At 39.0% G+C, this 23,373-nt stretch overlaps 3 protein-coding genes across 3 annotated transcripts in view; 1 reads left to right on the plus strand and 2 right to left on the minus strand.

Moving 5' to 3' along the window:
- luzp1 (leucine zipper protein 1) overlaps positions 1 to 6,009 on the minus strand; it is a 66,701-nt gene extending 60,692 nt beyond the window's left edge. Inside the window, exon 1 of the mRNA XM_042500405.2 lies at positions 5,690 to 6,009. The gene's annotated coding sequence lies outside the window, so the exon portion shown is untranslated. The remainder of the gene's footprint in view (positions 1 to 5,689) is intronic.
- Positions 6,010 to 14,239: 8,230 nt separating this feature from the next.
- Positions 14,240 to 17,396, plus strand: ptafr (platelet-activating factor receptor). The gene is made up of 2 exons (XM_042500853.2): positions 14,240 to 14,359; positions 15,101 to 17,396. The coding sequence occupies exon 2, from the start codon at positions 15,107 to 15,109 to the stop codon at positions 16,280 to 16,282; it is 1,176 nt and encodes a 391-aa protein (XP_042356787.1). The 5' UTR covers positions 14,240 to 14,359; positions 15,101 to 15,106; the 3' UTR covers positions 16,283 to 17,396.
- Positions 17,397 to 17,459: 63 nt separating this feature from the next.
- Positions 17,460 to 21,571, minus strand: LOC121953159 (uncharacterized). The gene is made up of 6 exons (XM_042500071.2): positions 21,417 to 21,571; positions 21,241 to 21,318; positions 19,866 to 20,150; positions 18,067 to 18,195; positions 17,953 to 17,980; positions 17,460 to 17,844 (listed from the first exon to the last, which is right to left on the minus strand). Exons 1-6 carry the CDS (start codon positions 21,460 to 21,462, stop codon positions 17,718 to 17,720), a joined length of 693 nt encoding a protein of 230 aa, XP_042356005.2. The 5' UTR covers positions 21,463 to 21,571; the 3' UTR covers positions 17,460 to 17,717.
- Positions 21,572 to 23,373: the final 1,802 nt, after the last annotated feature.

Raw genomic sequence — 23,373 nt, forward strand, 5'->3', positions numbered from 1 at the left:
TGCATTGCTATTGACTGATTAATCAGCTATCAGCTTTTTCTTGCTTCAAACTATCAAACATCCACAGTCATCTTCTAGTTTTCATCATTAAAAAAATTAACTCAAATTTATATACAACAGAGAAAAGCAGCAACTTTTAGAATCAAATAAGCTGAAAGCAGACAATGTTTAGATGTTGCTGAAATCTGTAATATACAATCATCCAATTATCCAATCCAGAAGGATCATCGATATCAAACAGCAAAAATATGCAGACATACACATGTTTGCACAGGACACAAGCAGATGAGATGCATGCGCCGACCCCTGGGGCTGCAGCTAATGTTTATTTCCCCAATTGACTTTCACAATTGATCAAATCATTTTGGTCAATATATTGTCAGAAAACAGTGAAAACTGCCCATCATGTTTCCCCAGGGAACAAGGTGACATCTTCAAATTGATTGTTTTGAATGGCAAAAATCCACAAAGCTCAGCTGCTCAGTTGACAATCACACAGGACAAAGATGGAATAAAACCTGTGCAAGTAGAAAGCAGGAAGAAATTGTGACAAAATAGTTGCAAGATAATTTTCTTTCTATTGTTTCAGCTCTTTCAACCTCCAACACACAGCACATACACAGCCACATTTAGACGTCTTTGTGGCGTTAAGCCATCCTCCTCCAAGTCTGCTAATAGACAGACAGCAACTCCAGCTGGCCTGCGTATTGTCAACAGCAGCCTCGGTCCCGGATACTGAGCCCATTATTGCATTATCACAAAACACACACACATATACACACAGACAAGCACTCACAAAGGATATACACTCACAGGCTGTGTGTGGGCTTTAATACACGCCTCTAAGAGATCATGATTCATGTGTGCTATTTCAAGAAGGCCCCCGGATTGTAACGCCTGCAATATCACTCTGTGTCCTGTGTGTGCATCCTCCGCTGCTCTATTCCTGGGTGAGAGGGTTACGGAGGCTAACAGTGAGAGACTACCACCACTAATAATAACCAACACCATCCGGTCCAAATTCTAACTGAGCTATCCATTACAGCTTATGAGGATGTATAGGTTTTTCTGAATGCTGACTTTTCTTTTATGGTTTATTTCTTTGAGAACAAACAAGCAATAGTGACACTTTAAGTTGTCATCATTATGTTAACAATCAATCCTTTTGCAGTAAATTAATCTGCAACTTTTTTGATAACTAGTTAATAATTTCTGTAATTTTTCAAGCAAAGAAATGCCAAATATTTGCTGGTTTCAGCTCCTCGGATGTCCTTTGTCATATGTGAGTATCTTTGTGTTTTCAACTGTTGGTAATTTAAAACCAGTAATTTGAATACATCACCTAAACCAAACCATGAGCTGAATAATCAAGAAAACACTGTCGGAGTTATTGCTAATCAAAATAATGTTGTGTTGTTGTTGGATTGCTACCAGAATTAACACAGATGGCAATGTACTGCGAGGGATTTTATTTTTAAAGAGACAGTTGATCCCAAAATCAAAAACACATAATTTTCCTCCTTGTAGTGCTATTTGTTTCAGTTTGAATTGCCAAGTGTTGGAGATATCAGCCCTAGAGATGTCTGCATCTCTTGAATATAATGGAACTAGGAGGCACTCAACTTGTGGTGCTCAAAGCACCAAAAAAATAGATCTGAAAAACTCAAAAACAATGTCTCTTTCCAGAAGATAATCTACATACATTTATATGAGCAGTTTCATGTAGGAACCATTTTCTTTCTACCAAACTACTCCTGTCAACCGCATCACCATGCAGACGGGAGCGTGCGTCGATTCATGGATGAGAGGCTCATGCTTGTGACAGCGTTAGATGTAAACATAAATGGTGTCCTCATCATCTGAGCTATAACATTAGGTGAAAAGGCAGAAAATAGTTCCAACATGAAACTGCTCACAACAAGGTCTGTTGATTATCTTGAGTCACATTACTGTTGAGTAAGTTAAAGGTAATTTTTGGTGCTTTGAGCACAAGTCGAGTGGCATCTAGTTCCATTATATTGGAGAGAAGGCAGACATCTCCACAGCTGATATCTCCAAAACTCAGCAACTCACATCAAAACAGTTTAGATGTATAAATATCATTACAGGTAAGAGGAAAAATATGTATTTTTGATTTGGGAATGAACTGTCCATTTAACTTTTAATATTAGCTTAGTGTCTTTCCACTTTATTTCTTCTGAATTCTGATAATAATAAAGGTTGATGTTTAGAAAAACATCACACTATTTCTCAATATGTTTCCATCCAACTAGGCAATAACAATATCCATTTTATTTGAATGCACTTGCAACAAATGACGTCAATGTCCACATGCTGTAATTCCACACTGATGTGATGGTGCTACACTAACAGCAGGGGCTCTGTGCATAAACCTTGATGTGCGGAGTGGCGGTAATACTACCACTGACAGGCCGGGTTTGACATTCCCAGCGGTTTGATTCTCCCAGGCAGAAAACCTCAATATTTTAATTTAATCCCCAGAGCAGTCATTTAGCCACTCCGTAATCCCCAGGTCCAGTGCTTAGTCTGATAATTACCCTTATTGGACACCCATAATGATTAGTTTTTGGTTTCACCCAAAGCAGTGCAGGCAGTTTCATAGGGCGGTCGCGGCGTTCTGCGGAGTGGAAAACCAATCATGCGTGGTATAGCCCAGGTCATAAAAGAGGAGCAAGGGGTATGATTATTACTCTGCATGGCAGGCGACAACTCCTGGACAGGACATGGTGCAAACTCTCTTTGTGTAACTTTCACTTGTTGCCATCGATATCACTTTAAAGATCATAAAACAGGTGGTGGTGGCACTTTTACTGTGTCAGCATTAAAAACGCTCATGTTCAATTATCCCTCCTGAGAGCCAGTGCAACCAAATCTAACTTGGAGCATGATTTCCCAAGACTGTAAATGCTCGGATCAAGCAGTGATCAGGGGAAATTTAGACATCTCACTCTCCACTTTGCTGCTACTCTCATTTAATTTTCCCTATTGCATCTCTCCCAACATTTCCAAACTGACAGCACAATCTGCAGACATTCCCTCCACATGCGGTGTCACAATCCCCTCCAAAAATACCATAGGAAACCCTTTTTGCACATCTACCGCTGTGACAAGCCGCCATGCAAGTGCCTGTGCAGAGTCCAGGAGGAAAGTGGATTCCCAGCAGCTCAGGCTGGTAGCTCAGCTGGTATAATCTACTGCTGGCTGGGAGGGCGAGCCTTACTGGAAAATCATCAGTGATTTTTTTTGTCTCCTTCAAGTCTGAAACAGGTCAAGGCAGGTCCCCTCCATCTCCTTCCCTCCCTGTGCTGCTCTTTACGAGCCCCACCTGGCAGATTAGTATTCCACCACTACAACTAGCTTTTTCTGCTGTTGACACATGCACACACACTCCTCTATTACTATTCTGGTTTGGGCATTACAGGACACGTACTATTCAGACTTCAGGCTCTGCCACCTTGGTTTCATACATGTATGTGCAGCCTTGCAGCAGTGCAACACATTCCAGCTCACATGAAGGAAAACAAACAGATACTCAAACAGAACAAACACGTCTTGCAACTTGCAACTTCCGGGTGTTTTGGTTAAGGATTAATTTGTCAATTTAATCTATAAGATGACATTGCAGTTTCCAAAAGCTGTAAGTGACATCTTTAAATTGCTTTTTTTCACCTATAAACAGTTCAAAACTCTAAATGACGATGATAAAGACAGTGAGAAGCCCCATATCCACATGTTTGAGAAGCTGGAACCAGATTAATTTTCTGTCGATTGACTATAGGGTTGCTATGGTATCAGATTATATGATAAACGTCTCAGAAAATATCGCTGATGTTTCACAGTATCACAATATTACAGAATTATTACTATCTGTTACAATTATCCTTGAAGGAGTGAAAAAAGAGGGTCATTCGTTTAGTAAAACAAATGTTTTATCACTATAACTGAAACCTGAAACCATGTTTAATGGACATGTGTGTATGAAGTCTCCCTTTTGGAAAAAAAACTAAAATTAAGGTGAAATTTTCTGTCCAATTGCAGTATACTGCTGCAACACTAACTGAATACTAACTTTCAGTATTTGTTCTCAGACTAACTTTCAGCACTACATCCAAGGCTGTAATGTTGTCCAAAAGAATTTATTTATTGATCCGTAGCAATTCTGAATATTTGAGATGGATCCAACACTCGTTTTCCACAACATCAAATTAACCCATACCAGCTGTTATTTCTTGCCCTATCTCACTTACTTTTTACTACAGTTGTACTGCTGTTGTCTGCTAATGAGGACAAGATGAGTCATCACTGTCATGTTAAAGCCTTATAACATTTATATTATAATAAAAAATACAACATGTTATGCCCTCAATGTCAACTTTTCCCCCATCGTATAGAAAATAGTATCAAATATCCCTATTTTAAGTATCAAATCAAAAATAGAAATTCCATTATCACGACAAAAGGCTAATTCAGTTGTTAAGCAGTTTCACTGAGGTTGTCCTGCATCTAAAAACAGACCCCTGAACACAGGGACATGTGTGCAACTCATTTATTATCACTGTCTTCCAGCTGCAGTCAAAATGACTTAATTAGCAGTGAACTCATTCAACAGATTAAATACAGGTGGTGTTCAAATTCCCTTCAAAACCACTCTAACATACTTTGAGTGGTTTGAGCATGTCCTCCACTAGTTTATTCCTAGGTCAGTACAATGTATTTATGTCGACTTTGTGCCCAGCTGTTATTTTATAGTGTGATTAAGCTTCCCCCAAAATATATGTAGGTCATGCAGTTAATATGCTGGATGCTACACACAAATACTGCTGTATCTGCTGTCATATCTACCACAACCCATTCAGTGTTTTCTTTCTGTAAACTCTAGATCTCTGAGTGTGAGGTGTAGGAAATATAGCTGTGTATATGGGTAAACACAGATTTCTTGCTTTCCCATATCCTGGAGGAAAAGAGGGTCAAAACAGTGCCTCTGGCAGTCTGGTACAAAGTCTAGATGTGCTAGCTTCTGTTGCTGATACTGAATGTCAACAAAAAAAAACCTTTTGTCTTCATTCATAAAAAATACCCTATGGTTCAAAAAGACTGTGAAAAAGAAAAGTGGAGTTCATATATATCTATATATATATAGATATATATTGCATTTAAGATATCACTAATTATAGAAAAACATACATGGACGTCAATACCATGTACGAGTAGCCAACACTTCATTTTTTAATGTTTTCAGCCCCATGTTCTGAATTACAGCTGTTATGCAGTAGCATATATGAAAAAGCTTCGTTTTTTAAGTGCGTAGACGCAAGCGAATTGCAAACATGTAACAATTGTGTCACCAAATGCTTGAAACATATGAAAACTGCGACGTGTTCACAAAAAACGATATAAATAGTGTATGCACCGCTATATTTTAACCACCTGAGGTTTTCGCCGCAGTCCTGGATGCTTCCTTTTGGCTACAAAACGAGCAGAGGAGGAGAGGGACGACGAAGGAGGAGGAGAAGGAGGAGGGTTGAAAAACTTGCCGCAGTTCAGACTTCTGCAGTCCCGACTGAATGTATCCAACTCAGGAAGCCGCTGTCTGAAACCCCCCAAACCCCTGTCCCCCGTGTTCCCCGTGAAACACAAAATACACTAATAATAAAGAGACCAACTTTACCTCAGCTGGTCCACCTCCGGGTCAGAAAAACGCAGCGGTAAATCCACAACTTCACACGGTTTGAGCTCGTGTGGACGGTAGGACTCGCTGCTGCCGACACGGCGAGGACAAGTTCATCCACATATTCTCAAATGCTGGCGGAGAGTTGGAGGCGACTGCGTTTTTCGGCTTTCCCCTCTCCCTAAATCTTTGGTCGGTCCTTTCCTCTCGGATATTCCCCTCCCTGGCCCGTTTGAGATCAAACCATCACATTCCACCGCGTCCTTAACAATGAAAAAAGGTGGGTTTTCCTTTACTGCTGCCGGAGGACCCACCCCTCGGGATGACTCTGCCCGGTCTGACCGCAAAGAGAACGCCCTTCCCGGCTGCGAGGTCCCGCCTCTCTCCCCCACACAACATGAGTCTGGCCGGTGGGGAGGAATGAGTCCAAGCTGAGGATAGTCCGACTATCGCTTTCTCTCTTTCTCTTTGTACACATTATAAATTTGAATTGAACAAGGTATAAACTTCCTGATAAAACATAATCCTCCACACACAACATTATGCCACTATTTATATCGGTGGTTCCCAACTGGTGGGTCGCGGTCCAAAAGTGGGTCGCAGGTCATTCTGGATGGACCGGAAGAAACTAGTAAAAAGAAAAAAAAGTTGTTAATTTCTTTTACACACGCTCTTTTATTTATATTATTTTGAAGTGATGTTTCATGCTATAGAGTGAGGCTACATCCACATTACTCCTTTTTAGATTTAAGACTGAGTCTCAAAACAAAAATGATCTGCAGGCAGGGGGCACCACCTGATAGCTCACCTGGTAAAGCAGGCGCCCCATGTACAGAAGATGTGTCCTTGCCGCAGGCCACACACAGTGTGTGGCTGAAACACGTCAGCTTTATTTTTATCTGTTACACCATGAACTAGCCTTGACAATAAAGCTTTTCAACATAAGAGGAGTGCCTTGGTTTTGCCCTTTTTTTCAACTGTTGTGACTCATTAAATGTTCAGGCAAAATGGGACATCTGGTAAGGTAACATGGGACGATCATGTTTGTTTGATATTTATATGATCAAATCCATCAATTCATTCATTAATTCATAAAATCATCATGAAAATATACTGATTGCAGATCAAACAGCACATGAAATAAACATCCTAAACTATTTTTCTTGTTTTACCTTTATTATTTTAGCTAAGGCACTCTTTTTACAAAAAGAAAAAAATCATCATCCCACATGGCTCTCCTGGCTCACACACCAATAAAAATGATTGTTTCATGTAAAGCACATTTGTAATAATAAAGCATTAACATTTTCTGTGACTGGTAACTTATATTTAAAAAGTAGTAAAACCCTACTTGTCCCACTTTACCTGATGTCCCACTTTACCTGACTTCACCCTAGTAGACTTGCTTATACAACATGGTCTGCCATATGCAACATTATAGCACTATTTATGTAGTACCACTGGGAGAATAAAATACCATTAACAACAAACTTACTGTAAGCTTCCCATTGTATATCATAGTTTCAGTCCCTGTTGCAATGTAAACGAGTCATAAAGTCACTATAAACTCAATGACTCACACCTGTAGCAATGTTACAAGAGTGTTAAAGTATGCGAAATGGGTTAAAACACTGATAACATTATGCTAAATGCATTTTCCAGTAGCATAGACATATTATAAATCCCCACTGCATTGTTATTAAGCTTTTATTTTGGTTTGTGTGCGCTGTAATGCCCATAAAATTTCCAGGAATGGCAGACTGACCACCACAAAAATGCTGATTATTCTGCATATGCTTATAAATGTGAAAATACCACAGTTAAAGTTACGCAACTTTTATGGTTTAAGGTTGAGAAAGTTGAGAAAGTTGAATGTGGGGGCTCTCTAAGTTTTACATTAAGAAGCTGTCTGAAATATTTGCAGCTGAGACCCCGGACCCCTATTTGACAAAAATGCACCTTAAAGAACCCTTTACTCTGCATTGGGGAAAAGTGGCTCAACAGGGATTTATTTTTACTACATGATTATCGTGGGCAAAACGACAATATAACAATATAATATATGTAAATATATTATCACTTTCTTCCCTTGAGTCCAGCTCAGAGTGTCTGACCTCCAAGACTGACACACGGATCAATCTGTACTGTATCACACCCAACTAAATTTCAAAACTTGCTTTTATCTTTGTAAATCCAGTGTAAAATTTCTGAGGCGTCCTCATAGTCTCAAGCACTAAAACTATGGCTAGTTTGTCCTTTTTTCAGGAAAACAAAGTACACTGACTGTGTTAACTTCAAGCCCAACTTGATGGCTGTAACAGAAGCTTATTGTTTATGTGAACTGCAGCATGATTATGGTGCGGCTGTAAATTCTTTATTCTCTGTCAGTTACGTAACTTTGGAAATTACTTTAGTAAGATGATAAAATATGTTTTAACTATCAAGCCAGCCAGGTGACAAACACACACACACACACACACACACTCTCTCTCTTTCTCCCTCTGTTGCACACTGTGAGGTGTAAATTTCTTTATCAGTTTAGTGATTCTTGCAGAACGCCACTTTATTCAGCACCAGAGGAGGACATAAACACAAATTTTAAGCTTCTGTTGCATTATCAAAAACAAGTGCTCAAAAGTGCCTGATTGCAATTCAAAAGTAACATCAGCAGCACACTGTTGTTCTCTGCATACACGAGAGGCTGGAGAATACAGATATTGGATCTAAAGTGCCTGATGTTAATCTGTGTCTTGTGTGACTTAAACGGTTGTGTCATCAAAACAGTCCTCTGTGGAGATTCCCACAGCCAAGCCTTTTGTTTTCCCCCTCATTAAACATCCTGCCCTCATAAAAGGCCATACTGCTCTAATCATATCATTTCACACCATGGGCTGGACGAGATTTGAATGTTACGCTGTTGCTCTCTCCGGGTGGGGAAAAGGCCAAAAACAACAAAAGAGACATTAAATCCTTTCAGAAGCTGCTGCAAGCTAAAGGCACAACCAGGCATGCCCAGACACCTGAGCTCCAGGTGTATGTGAATATGCATACATATTTCTGTATTTCTTGTTGTATATTTCTAATGTTAATTTGTCTTTAAAAAGAAAGGCACAGCGTGAGATGGAAACATAGTTTTAGGAGCTGAGGAAAAACGGGTTTATCTCTCAGTTTCCAGAGCTACTAGTCTGCTCTAGGCATTAGATCAACTCTTGATCTATGGAGAAGTAAAGCACAAAAAATCCATCATGGCAATAGAAACAGTGAGATGACATATAAGTAAAGACAGGCATGGAAAATGCCTCTTCTTTACGAGGATGTGCACTGGCCATGTTTCATCCATCTTGATAGGGTTGGCTCATGCACAGACAAGTTTTCTGTCATTCTGGGAATTTGCCTTAATACATCAAATGATATAAATGCAAATGCATACTACAGACTGCGATCTAATGCTTAAAGACAGGGTTTCAGGGAATGTAATCTCTTGCAGCACATACTGGAGCACACACACTGGAATCAGGAAGAGTGGTGGTCAGGCCAACATCCTTCCTAATCACAAACATCCTTCACATTAACATTAACATGTTCATTCTAATAAAAAATTTGCAGCAGCAGAAATCCTAATCAAATTAACACACTGTCTTTCAAAAGGAAGCCCCATCATTTTGCAGTTCACATTTGAGCTATTTTATCTTATCCAGAGCGGCTTGCAGTGGCTGCAACAGCAGACTAATCTCCAATAATCCTGCATAGATCACCAAAATTACAAGCAGCCAATAGTACAAAGTGCAAGGATAAGGTCAACAATCACCTGACGTTATTCTTTTGATGACAAAATGAGCATGTAAAAGAAAAAAATTAGATCAGAGTAGGAGGATTTAATGCCACAGTATGACTAAAGCTTTCCTACTTTGTGTCCATTTTGCAGCGGGGATAAGGATTAATGTGCTTAATTCACTGTCCTCTCAGAGTGGGTTATGGCCAGTATTTAAACAGATGTAACCCTGATGGATTGGAAATGTGGGGCAGCTTGTCATGGAGAGAAACATGCACTTATCTAAAGCTGTCAAGCTCTGACAGCATTGTGCAAGATTGTGTAAACTAACATCAATTTAGCGTGCAGATGTCATGTTTTTTAAAAAGAGCATCACTTGTACAGCACTGTATCCAAATAGCTCAAAATCATGCCAGTCTTTTCAACCATTTGAAATCTGAGCAAGTAGGCTGCAATGAACAATTACAGAAGAAATGACCCAAAAATGAACAAAAAAATTGGTCAAGAGTAAATTATCTGAATATTAGTTTAAAATAAAAGAAGCAAAGAAAAAACAAAACAAAAGAAACAAACAAAAAAAAAGCATAAATAAATAAAAGAAAAGAACAACTAGAAAGAAAAAAAGGAAAAGACCTGGAAAAAGTAAAAAACATAAAATTCTAATAATATTGTGACATAATTTCAATATGTAATTATGATAATTATAGGTATAGTTTTTCCCTTACATTTTTTCCTTTTACCACTTAGACATCTTTCCCAGCTTTTTAAAAATAGTTTTCTAAATCTACTAATTTAGTGCTAGTAGTGGAACATTCATCACCAAGTTGCTCATTGCCTTTTTCTTATTTTGTTTTTTCTTGTTTTTTGTTGTTCTTTTAAAGAAATTGCACAATTTACTCTGGGTTCAAAGGTTTAAATATTTGCGAGAGAAAGCAGCGCTTGAAAAGTGATGTCTCTCCACATTCAAAGGGTTAATAATGGGTGACTTCCAGCAGCTCTTTCTGAGTTTTTTTATGTCTTAATTTGGAAATACACAGAATGTCCCATGAGAGAAAAAAGACCTCCAAATCCTTTGATGGGAGTAAAAAGAAAATCTTGTCTTACTGTCAGGTCCTATATTATCTTGAAGTACAGATGCCTCAGCCTGTCTTGCTCACCCTCCCGTGGCCCTCTCTTTCTCACTGCAGGGGGACATTCCTCAAACCTCAGCCTCTGGCATGCAGTAAATCTGCTTGAGAGAGACCTACACTCTATGGTCTGACAAGAACCCTCTGCCAAGCAAGATGTGCAGCTAAACACAGATTTATCAGTTATCAGCATCCTATTTTCTCCTCTGTTCTTCATAAGCAGCCTAAGCGTGCAGCCTGGGGTCTGTAAAATATCCTACCAGGGCGTTTCATGTCTGCCAGAGGCAAAATGCCATGGATCAAGGTGAGGTGGAGGAGCAACTGTGGAAAGGTGTTAATGGGACAAGAGGAGCTCCGCACAGGCAGCTCCCTCCCTTCCTGCCTCTCTGAGGAATGCATGACTCTGATTTCTGACTCTATAGGTTTTACATGGCAATTTAAAAAAAGAACGAAAAAAAATTATGAGGCCCTGGCAGCGTTCCCTTGCTGCATCTCGGCACACCTGGACTGAAAGTGCAACCACTCCTTGGGAGGAAGGATTCCTTGGACTGACCTATGCAGCAGTGCAGAACATCAGGGATCACCTGCATGGATCTGTGTCTGATTATTTTACATTTTTGTCCCGGGCCATTCAGAGGCCGTATAGAGGAGTGTATTTGATAAAAGAATAAAAAAGCTGGCATGCAGGCAGGAGCCAGACGCAGGTGTAGTGCATGAAAGAATTTGTGAAGCATATCACTACTGCCATGCCAGTGCAAAATGGGATGTCTATAATTCAATCCAACTGTTATTTATAATTGCGCTGTAAATTTTTTCAAGCTGGTTCCACATAAAAACTAAAAACATAGGTTTCTATTTCAAAGGATACTTTAAAGGGATAGTTCACCAGAACTAGATATTGGTCATAGAGATGTCTGTCTTTTTTCGAATTGTTTGTGTGTGGACCGCAAATCACCAAAAATAAATAAATGAAATTAAATTGAAAAACTCTACAGCAATGTCTTTTGCCAGAAACCATGACCAGTTCTTACGTGAAACTGCTCACAAAAAGGGATCTGTGGATTATCTTGCGTAACCAGGTCATGATTTCTGGAAAGAGACACTGCTGTAGAGTTTTTCAAATGTATTTTGTTGGCACTTTGATGACCACAAACCGAGTGCGGTCATTGTATTGGAGAGGAGGCAGACATCTCTACAGCTGATATCTTCAACACTCGGCAATTTACACCAAAACAATCTGGAGTCCAAGAAAGCAAATAAGCCTGTTATTACAATTCCTTAAATGTGTACCTAAAGACACAGAGAGTTTCAATGATGTATTCTTTAACTACAAAAGGAATGGTCTTTGGAGAGTCTAACAACAAAGTATGCTGGGTAATCTACTAAAACACTGATCATGTTTCAAACACTCAGCAGAACATTCATGCAACTCATCATTTCCAGTCATGTGGCTTCATGTCAGAATAACTCATATTTATAAGACTGAGTTGCGTCTCAGAATTTTTGAGCAGAATAAATTATTGAATGAAATGTATCTGACAAAAGATTTGTTGTTTCTGCTGTATTGTTGTATGATGTTTTATAGCGTACACAATATACAACCAAAAACACAAAACAGTAACACATACTGTACTTTGAACCAAACCAAATCTCACATAAGCTGCTCTCTTTTTCATAGACAAATCTCATTTGCTTGCAGTGGAATCTCTTGAATCCACACCCAAACCACGAGCAGCAAAATGTATCATGAAAAGATTTTTTCTTCTTCTTCTTCTTCTTCTTCCTCTTCTTTTTTCTTTTTTTTTTTTTACAGTGTAGGCCTGTATACCCAGCAAATGGCACAGCACGTCTGGCAGTCATGCAGGGCACAACCACCAAAAAGCTCTGCTCTCTTGTTCCACCGCCAAGCCATAATAACAGCAATAAGGTTTGGGGAGGCTCGTTAACCTTAATCTTGGAATTATACTGTGGCACCAGGGAGAGGAAAACGTGTTGTTGTGTGTTTGTACATAGGAGCCGGAATTAAACATTTACCACAGAGGGGAGGCTGCTACTGCTTTGAACAACACAGAGAGTGAGAGTGGTGGTTCATGCAGCTCACACAGGGCTGTATGGAGTCTCACCTGGGCCAAAATCACAGCATCACTTTTCTCTATTTGAAGCATGAGTCCTTTGCTCTTTTTTATTAGCCTCTTCTGCCCCCATGTGGTTATAATCCATTACTGCAACAGCCACAAATACAATTGTATGTGAGTCAGAGCAATGGTTCCCAACTTGTCCAGCCTCAAGGTCCAGATTTTGCACTTAGTCATTAGTTCAAGGTCAACACAGGATATAAATGAACGCATTCAATCTCATTTAACAAACTGTATCTAACACGTGGGTTTGGAACACAATGAAATAAAATATATTGCAAAAATAAAGTCAAAGTGACTTAAAACTTAGTAAATAAATATCACTGCAACCAAAAAAGTGCAAATTATTGCTTCAAGATCAGTGACATGAAAATACTGCAAGGGCCAGTTAAGTTAATGGGCCAAGTAATACCAGGAGCAGTGCATGAAAATAGTAGCTTAAAAAGAAATGGGACTTGGAAAATAGAATACCTTTGCCAGAAATTCAAAATAAAGATGTTTTTATGTTTTTACAAATTTGATATTCTTGAATCACATCTGGTCCATTCAGAATGGACCTGTGACCTACTTTTGTACCACAACCCAGCAGTTGGGAACCACTGGGTTGGAGAACCACACAACAAATCTGGGGGTATACTATACAAAGGCAAAGATTTCAGGAGGGAAGCAGGTGACACTAATAATTAATTGTTTAATGTGGGAGTTTAAAAGAAAGTGAAACTTGAGCACTTACTCATAAAATTAGTTTGAGGCAAACTGAAGTCAGCGTTGTGAAAACTGAGTGTCTTTAATCTTTAGAAGAATCTCTCTCTCTCTCTCTCTATATATATATATATATATACGTGTGTGTGTGTTAATTTTGATTACGAATTACCCTCTCAAAAAGGCATTGTAATGCAAGTAATAACTGCTGTAATTACTTCATCTACATTAGGTAACTTATTGCATTTGATTTTAACTGGGCAGGAAACAGGAAAATGAATAAATGAATAAACAGAATGAATTTTACATGTAAACGTTGTACTGAATTAATACATTTATATGTATTCACTTTGTAAAGACCAACATTTGTTGGTAATTTAATTACATCTCTTTGTACATTACATCTTTTAATTACATCTTGTTTTCTCAGTATAACAACAATAATAATAACAATAATAATGTCTAGTTATATCTAGAGTGATTCAAGTGATATTCTCGAGGGAATTAAGTGATTTTACTGTCTGTAATTCCTTGCTCGTATGACCTTGGATAAGTGTTTTTTTCCCCTTAAATCCACCACACCACATAAATCACACTTTTTATGATCAGGGGAAGAAAGACTAACGATAAAATTCCGACATTTCCCCAAAGTGGGAGTGTTTTTTTCGTTTTGACGGACAGGAACAAACGAAATGTGAAGGTGAGAACGTGCATTGTTGCACCATACGGGGTTTTTCCTTTACCTCCTCCTCCTCCTGACACCTCCTTCGTCTTGAACTTTTGCAGCACTCTCAGGAACACGCCCATGCAGTCAATCAGTTTAACTGTTCTCGATAGCGTCTGAGACTTCAATATGAGACTTCAGTCTGAGACTTCAGTCTGAGACTTCAGTCTGAGACTTCCTCGGAGTTACTTGAGGAACAGGAACAGTCTGGTAAGCTGACAGGCAGAATTTTCTTTTGTTATAAGTTTTCTTTTTTGTAACACATTGAGGCAAACAGGTCAAATCAGGCCAGTTTTAAACTGTAAAACTGATTTGGACAAAACAAATTGAGACATGTCTTAAAATGTGTGTAGGTGCGTGCGTGTGTGTGTGTGTGTGTGTGTGTGTACATATTGTGTTGTAAAATTTTTGTTTATTTTATTTTATGTCACAAACGCATTCCCTTAATTTATTTACTCAGTTATTTAGTAATAGCATTTGTTGAGATGTAAGACTGTTGGGGGTGGGTGGGGTACAAAAACATTAAAAATATGTCTTTAAAATTAATAATATTTCATTTTACTTGGCTTTTCACTCACCAATGAGCTGTGAATTGAATATTAGCAATTAAGTAAGAAATTAGAGGATGAAGCTCTCAGAAAGGCTACAGAGGGGAAAACTTTTATTACTTAGACTTGTTTTACATACTAAGGTTATAATGTGACTTTTCTTATGCAAAAATCTTAATTTGTAAAGTGACAAGAAACTAAAGCTGTCAAATAAATGTAGTGAAGTAAAAAGTACCATATTTTTTCCTGAAATGTCGTGGAATATAAGTATAAAATGACTTGAAAAGAACAGACCCATGTAAAGTACAAGTACCACAATTTGTACTTAAGTGCAGTACTTGAGTAAATGTTCTTTGTTACATTCCACCACTGGACATGACACTGATGTCTCTGTCTCTCACAGACAGACATGCTGGCCTCAACCACAGTTGCCGTAACAGGGCCCCCTGTTCTGGGCTCTTCGTCCGGTAATGGCTCAACCTTCCTGGACTCTGAGTTTCGTTATATCCTCTTCCCTGTCGTCTATGGCATCATCTTCATCCTGGGCCTCTTCGCAAACATCTACGTGCTGTTCGTGCTGCGCTGCCTCCGTGAGGCCAAGGCCATGGGCGAAATCCGCATCTACATGACCAACTTGACCATTGCTGACCTTCTCTTCGTCTGCGCCCTTCCCTTTTGGATTGGCTATTACAGTCGACATGGAAACTGGGTCTACACAGACTTCATGTGCCGCCTGACTGGGTCGTTGTTCTTTATCAACACCTACTGTTCCATCCTCTTCCTCGGGGCCATCAGTGTCAACAGATACTGGGCAGTCACCCGGCCTCTGGACGCAGCCTCCTCAGACCACCGACGTCGTGGGATCATTGTGTGCGTCATCATCTGGTTGTTGACCGTAGCAATGGCCATTCCATCTCTGATATCTCCAGGAACCAACGCTGATGAGAGCGGTGTCATTCACTGTTTCGAGGGGTACCAAAATGAAACGGATGCGCACAAGAGAACAGTGGCTGCCACACACTTTGCAATAATTGGGATGTTTGTTATTGTGTTTTTTCTGGTCGTGGTGTGTAATTTCCTCATTGCCCGAGCCTTACTCTCTCAAAGTCCACCTCAGTCAGAGGTCAGGTCTGCAACCATTTTATCCAGGAAGTCCAACAAGACCATGTTCTCCTCCACTAAAAAGCCGAGGGGGGTGAAACGCAGAGCTCTGCAGATGTTGTTAGCCGTGGTGGGAGTTTTTGTTCTCTGTTTCCTGCCTCACCATGTAATCCAAGGCCTCTGGGTTCTGGCGGTGCTGCAGATCAAACAGGGCTGGGGACATGTAGAGTGGAGCCAGAAGACTCTTCAGGCACTCAATGACGCGCATCAAATCACCTTGCTTCTCATGGGGCTCAACTGCATTTTGGATCCTGTAGTTTATTATTTTGCCACGAGGAAGTTTAGAGGGTTCATCATGGCCCACATTAAAAAAGTTGTGAAGGGAGAGGGGTGCTCGCAGACGGTCACCTCACAGCTCTCAATGGACAGCAAGAATCAGAGCCAGAGATTCCACAATGAACACCAAGAGTGCGAAATGGATTGATTTAAAGGTCCAGTATGTAGGATTTAGGGCATTGTACAGGCAGAACTGGAATATATCACACTTGAGGTTGTGCTGTTGTACTGTGTGTCATCATGGCTACAAATATACAAATATATTTGTATAAAAAAGTAGATATGTGAGTGAAACAACACATTATTTTGTTGCTTCTCTGCAACTATAAGCCATTGTAGAGTTTGTGCAGTGTAGGTGGTTCTGCACTCTCACAACTGAACATGCTTTCACAGACATTTTGTTGACATCTCTGCCTACTGTAGGGTCTGCGGTCTGGATTGCACCAGTCCCTCTGCTCTTCCTGTGTGAAGTACAAGCTAAAAAGCAGAAGCTTTGCAAGCAGAAGTAGGTAAACAAATTGATTATGGCTCTGTGAATTCCGCAGGAGGACACTTTATCACTTCAGTCTATGAGATGAACTGATTAAACACCAGACACATTATTTAAATCCTCCCACAGGTGTTGTTCTGCACAAAGTAGGGCACTTAAAACAGCAGAGAAGTCAAGGATAACACAGATATTCAGAGCGTAGTCGTGTCTTTTTAGGTGCTTAGAGTGGAGTTTCTCAACAGATTACACACACTCTTCAACTTCGTGGGCGGACTCACTCTACCTGATATTGTCTCTGTAAACTATGTGATGAGATGGTTTTCTCACATCAGATAAGTTACAGGTTTTATAGCTTTGCCTGGACAAGTCATATCCTGTATTGTGAAACCAGGGAACAGAAGTAATAAAGCTTGAGCTACGTTTCCCCTCATGAATCCAGTATTGTGACACTGTATTTATGTCACATGGTAGAAATCCCATGATTTACTGTGACAGATAATGCCAGGGTTTATTACTGTTCACCTACTGTATATGTCTAACATGTAAGTTTTTTTTTATACTAACAGAATTTATGAAGCATTATTCATTCAATGGGGCAACTTTGGTTGTATTTTATTTTTATATAAAAGTATGTGTAATGTTATTTTTAATCCTTCAGATGGAAAATATGCTGTTTTTACTTCAAATAACCAACTCTTGTAATTACAATTAGATTTTTTTGTGTTTTGTTTGCTGTATCATAATGATTAAAGTAAATTAAATTCTGACACAAGCTTTGACATATCTATCAATCTGTATACAGAAAAAAATGAAAAACGTGGTTTGAGACAGAAAATTATAGCAATTTACTGATTTTATCAAAATGCACAAACACAGAGAAAAAAAACACTACACTAGCTAGAACTACAGATGTGCAGGTTTTACCACATTCAGACTGTGTTAAATAACCTGTATCAAATTAGATTAAATCAAACATACATAGCAAACGCTAATCTATCAGGTTAAATGTTAGGCTCTCTTTGCAGAAATTCTGCTGCTGAAGAAAATGCTCTTTTTGTCTTTTTATTGCACATCTCCATCTTTCCATGGATGTTCATGACAGACTCGAGTACACATTATCCACAGCCACACTGGTGGGGTCCAGGTCAGTGTAGGCTGGGCTGGTGTTTGTGTAATTCATGTACACATCTCCGTCGATTTCAGGGTGTGGCAAACCTCCCCTGTTGTGGAGAAAAATGATGTTAATACAGTCTTTTGACACATCTGACTCACAGCATGTGAACAAAATGAAAACACCAATATAAATAGTTTTTCCTGTGAAGACTTACTTTGAAGACTTTTCAGGTCCAGGAAAACCTTTAGGAAAACCAATAAATTCAATTATCCACAGAACATTTGCTTAAAAATTGACCTAATGAGAAATGCTCCATTGTGGTTTTTACCTTTAGCTGCAGTGGATGTGTTCTGTTTGGTACCAAATCTTTGGCAGCCCAGCCAAAAAAGAATTGCAATGTTGATGAACAAGGCCAGGAGAGAAAGGAAAAAGGCAGCTATTCCTAAATTCTCAGGGACTGTTGTGAGTCAGGGAAACAAAACAGAATTGGAGGAGAAAAGCTTTAGTGGCAGATAACAAAAACGACATTGAACAGTTAAAAAGATAAAAATTGGATTCTATCTTTGTGCATGACAAACACAAAAAAATTATTTGTTAGTCATTCAAATATCAGACTGCATACTGTATACACTGATACCTGTGCATATGTTGACTGAAATTAACTCTGTATTGAGATACAAAAGATACGTATGAGGCAATTAAGGAACAGTGGTGCCACTGAAGTATTTTATACACGGGAGGGCACAGATACATTTAATTTCCAACTGTAAAATTTTCCATTAAGAATATACCACAATTCTTACAGCAACATAATTTAAACTTGCAATAACTGATTATTTGACTACTTTGGTAATATAATCACCTTTAAAAAGAATACTTCATCCACTAATGATTTTTATATTAGTTACTTACCCTGTATTATGCTTAAATTGTGAAGAAAGCATGTAATTCTTAAATGCTCCCACAATGAAAGAAGAATCCAAAAATGAAAGAAATTCTTCATAAACTGAAGTCATAGGGGTCATAATTAGCAAGAGCAAAACTATGTCAAAACATCAGTTTACACAGTCTCACACAGTTTGTGCAGTTTAATCCAAATCTCATTTATCCAGTCATATGCCCAGTACTTCTCAAACACACACATTTTTTGTTAAAACCTCTATAATTACTACACTTCCACATTAACAGTGGCGTGGAAGAGTAGCATGCCAAGACAAGGGCGTATGTTTGAAGTCTGCTTGTGCATTTGTGCTTATATTTTTATATAGTTTTGCTGTAAAAAGAGAACCCTTTTACTTTAACTCATCAAGAATTGTCTCAGTTTTTGGATTCTTCATTCACTATGGATGCATGCAAGCAACAAGTTTTCTTCACAAATTCAACAAAACACAGGGATAAACAAATCATCATTTTGTGGGTGACATAATTTTTAAGTGTATTTGGCAAAGTTTGTTGGCAAACAGTGGCCTTTTTACACATCCAGCAGCAGATTTGTAGCAACGTATCATTCATCTGGAAATGTGTTTTTGTCCTACATTTGTACTTCCAATATTTACTTTTCTTCTAGATCTGTTTCTGATCTTTATTGACACTGGAGTTAAATAATTTATCTACCAGTCCTTTAAAAGGTGCATTCTGTGATTCTAATCCAAAACACTTTTTGTCAAATATTTCCTCACAGTCCACTAGCCGTCTGCTCTGTGCATATGCTAAAAAAATGGTGATCACACACAGCCCCAACACTTTTGCTACTACTCTCCCTCTTTCTCGTCCTCACCCACAACTAGCATAGCTAAACCATGATAGTATTGAAACATAAATGACATTAGAGATATTCCCATTGGAAAGGGTGTATTTGTTTGGGAGTTGATTTAAAATATAAACAATCTTTATTCAGATTACTCCACCTTTAACTGCTAAATGCTTGACAATATTCACCAGCTATATGTTAACTAAGAGCCTATTTGCTGAAAACAGCTTCCCACCGTGGCCAAAAACATCTTTGGGAGCAGTGAGGGAGAGTCAAAACAGTCAAGTTTTGGGCTGGACAGCTGAAAAATAAGCTGAAAGTTGCATTCAACCTTCTTGGAGCTGAGGGGAACAGCAGAGTCAGAACAGACCACCAACCTGTCGTATGCTTCGAGACAATATAGACCGTATGTTCAGGGCTCGTCACGTTCTTCTGAGATAACCAGCTCTGGGCACGGCAGCGGTAAATCCCACTCTCCTCTGGCTCAGTTAGGGTCTGATCCCTACCAGTGCCCACTTCTTGCCAGGTCTGATTTTCTTGACGTTGCCAGACCCACTTGACTGAGACGGTCATGTTGACAGCACTGCAGTGCAGGTGGACTTTTTGACCTACTGCAACTGGGTAGTTTGGTGTGGCAACCAGCTGCAGAGGAGGTAGCTTTTCTGGTGAGGAAGAAGGGTGAGGAGGACACAGGAGAGAGAGCAGATAAGCCTTTTTGTATACAATACCAACGTATATTGGTATGGTATGCATTTTCAGCAACATTAGGGTCATAAGTCTGGGCCTAGCATGTCTGTTTTTTGGTCAGTCTATCTACCACTTTGGTCCAGATTGAAATATCTCAGAAACAATTGGATGGATTATCATCAAATTTTGTATAGACATTCATGTTCTCCAATAATGAGTCAACTTGTTCTCATCCCAACTCGTCACATGGTGACATGCTCTGTCAATGACCTTTTGTGTCTACTTATGAAGTTTTAGGTATCCTTCTTTGTCAACTGTTTACACTCAGGGATGCCGTTATGGTGATGTCAACAAATGCACATGAAGCAGCATATGTTTACACAACAGCACATGGCAACCAAGGCGGACAGTCATGATGGTAAGGATAAGGCAACAAAGTCATGGATGGTTAGATTTAGGCAAAAGAGGCACATGGTAAGATGTAGAAAAAAAAAACACACAACGACACAGGAAGCACCCCTCCAACTGTTCTCCTCCCTAAAACACATTATGCTGTAAACTCTCTCTAATTTGTCTTGTCTGATTAAAATACTGCTGTCGTCTTCACTGAGAATTAACTGCTCAAAGTGGAGATTTATTGGGGGATAAAGACAACTATGTTTGGTGTTAACAGAGCAGATGGAGCATTTTGTAAGACATTGCCCCTTCGTGGTCATGCTTAAAATTGGCCTTGAAGACTGCCCCGCCTTGCTAAAATCACAAACAAAACATGATTTCTCAGAAACAACATTATTAAAACTTGTGGCCACAACATAAATCTATGGCATTATTACATCATACAGTAAAGTCCTGTGTTTGTTTCTGTGTTTATTACCACTGAGAAAATCATCTAAAGACGAGGTGGAAACAGGAAAAAACATATCCAGAATCAGCGGCTCCTCCCACCCATTCAACATTAGCATGTTAGTGCTGGCGTTGTGAGCACAATATCATGCTAACATAAGCAGTTAGCTCAAATAGGGCTGCCAATGTGGCTTGTTTCTAAAAAATCACTTTCTGTATTACCTTCTGGAGCCTCTGTAGGAATAGTCCTTCTTGTGGTAAAAGCACGGCTTGTAAACCCTGCTGTAATCTGGGATTTCACTGTAAAGACAACAAGAAACACAAATAAATGTTGACAGTATATCTGAAACCTATATTCTGGGTTCTGTTATTACATTCACCAATAAAAATGTCTTTACCTGTGCTCTCACACAAAAAGAACAGGAGAAAAAAGCTGAGCAGCATGTTGTTTTGAGATGAACACAAAGTAAATGTCGCACTCGCTTCAGGCGAACAGGTACAAGAATGAATCAAATGTTACAATCAAAGCAGAGGTGAGACTGGAGGAAGTGTGAGACTGGGAAACTGGAAGAAAAGGAAGTCTCAAGTTCCTTTTTGCAAATTATTAACAAAACAGCTGTGCAGAAATAATCAGTAACATACTGTAATTTGATAAACAAGGCACGCAGCAGAATGCAATGTGTCCACCTCATAAGCCTAGTTATTGGAAATGTTGGTTTTGACATTTTAAACAATTGAGCAAGGTTCACAAGAAGCAAAAATTAATGTTGAAAAAGGAAAAGAAACAACTATTAATATATAAAAACACAGAACGCTAGCTGAACAAAATGTAATGATAAGAGTTACACAAATACAAAAGCACAAATGAGCATTAAGAGAATCATAATTAAACCCAATATCTCACCCATGAGAGCCTTCAGTTTGTAACATTTAGAATCCGTCAATCAATGTATGACCTGCAGGAAAAATAGTTAACCAGGCTCCACAGAACTTTTAATGGTTTTTTAAATTTTAGAGCTGGCAGGCAAATCTATCAGACTCTCAACACACTTGGTTTTAAACATTTCATATCTGCAGCAGTGGTCACCTTCAGGCTCCGGCTGTGATGACAGCCAAGATTGTTGGCCAGTTTGACACCAGACCTCTCACCTGAGGCAAATGCTAAGTGGCTGTCAGAGCAGGTCAGGAGAAGAAAATGGATCTTAGACGGCTCTGTAGAAGGCACACAAATTAAAGACCAATTTATCAGACTGTTTTAAGTTCCTTATTTGTGGTTTATTCATTCATTCATTCATTCATTGTCCGTATCAGCTTGTCCTTGTAAGGGCCATGGGCTGGAGCCTGTCCCAGCTATCATTGGGTAAGACGCAGACTACACCCTGGACAGGTCGTCAAACTATTGCAGGGCTGACACATACAGATAGACCTTATTTGTGGTTTAGTTCTATTAAATTGTATCGTATAGTAAGGTGTTCCTTTTACACTCATACTAACATATGGTCACTTGTTTTCATTGATTGTAAGCAAACTATATTGTTCTCCAGGTTTTAACACTAAAAATAAATGTTGTCCCCAGATGGGGGGGGTTCACAAGTCAATAAGCAAACAGCTTTATCTTGGACCTTACATTATGTACCGGAAATGCACATGCAGGAAATGGTTTCTGTTGCATCGAGAAACTGTTGCCTAAACAAAACAACAGCTGCTGTTTCTGCAGAACAAAACTATGTAGTGAGGGAGGAAACTCAACTACTGAAAGACATATCAGAACTTTTACAGAAATAGATGAAGCAATACAAACTGTAACATAAAAGATTCAACTAAAAGTAAAAGTGATGCAAGTTTTGTGTTAAAAAATTGTCAAATGTGAAGCAGCATTTTGTGGAAATACTTGAGTAAACTTCCCTAAATTTGACTGAAGTGCAATACCTCAGAAGATTTCAGGGACAGCCTCAAAGTCTTTTATCAGTTAACACTTAAACATTTCTTAATGGTGAGCAACAGGAATTTATGATACACTATGCATCAATGCTTTCCTTAGGCATGTGTTTTGTACACTTATCATAAATATTTTCAGCATGAATTCACTCAGAACCAATGCAGGAAACATCTCCATTTTTCTGTGAGCTGAAGCCACTTTACAATCATATCTATGGAGCAGCTTCATTCCCCAGGCTGTGAGACTCCTAAGCTCATCATTCAACTCCAAACGATGTAGCAGGATTAAGGACATTTTTTAATTCAATTTTTTAAACCATGTTTAAAAAAAGACTAATTATATATCTTGTATCATATATATATATCGAGTCAGCTTTTTTAAGTTCTTACAGTGGCCAAGACTTGTAGTTGTGACAA

The sequence above is a fragment of the Plectropomus leopardus genome, chromosome 14 (genome assembly GCF_026936395.1).
Source record: "Plectropomus leopardus strain MGB_pleo_1.0 chromosome 14, ASM2693639v1, whole genome shotgun sequence".
In the NCBI taxonomy this organism is placed as follows: domain Eukaryota; kingdom Metazoa; phylum Chordata; class Actinopteri; order Perciformes; family Serranidae; genus Plectropomus; species Plectropomus leopardus.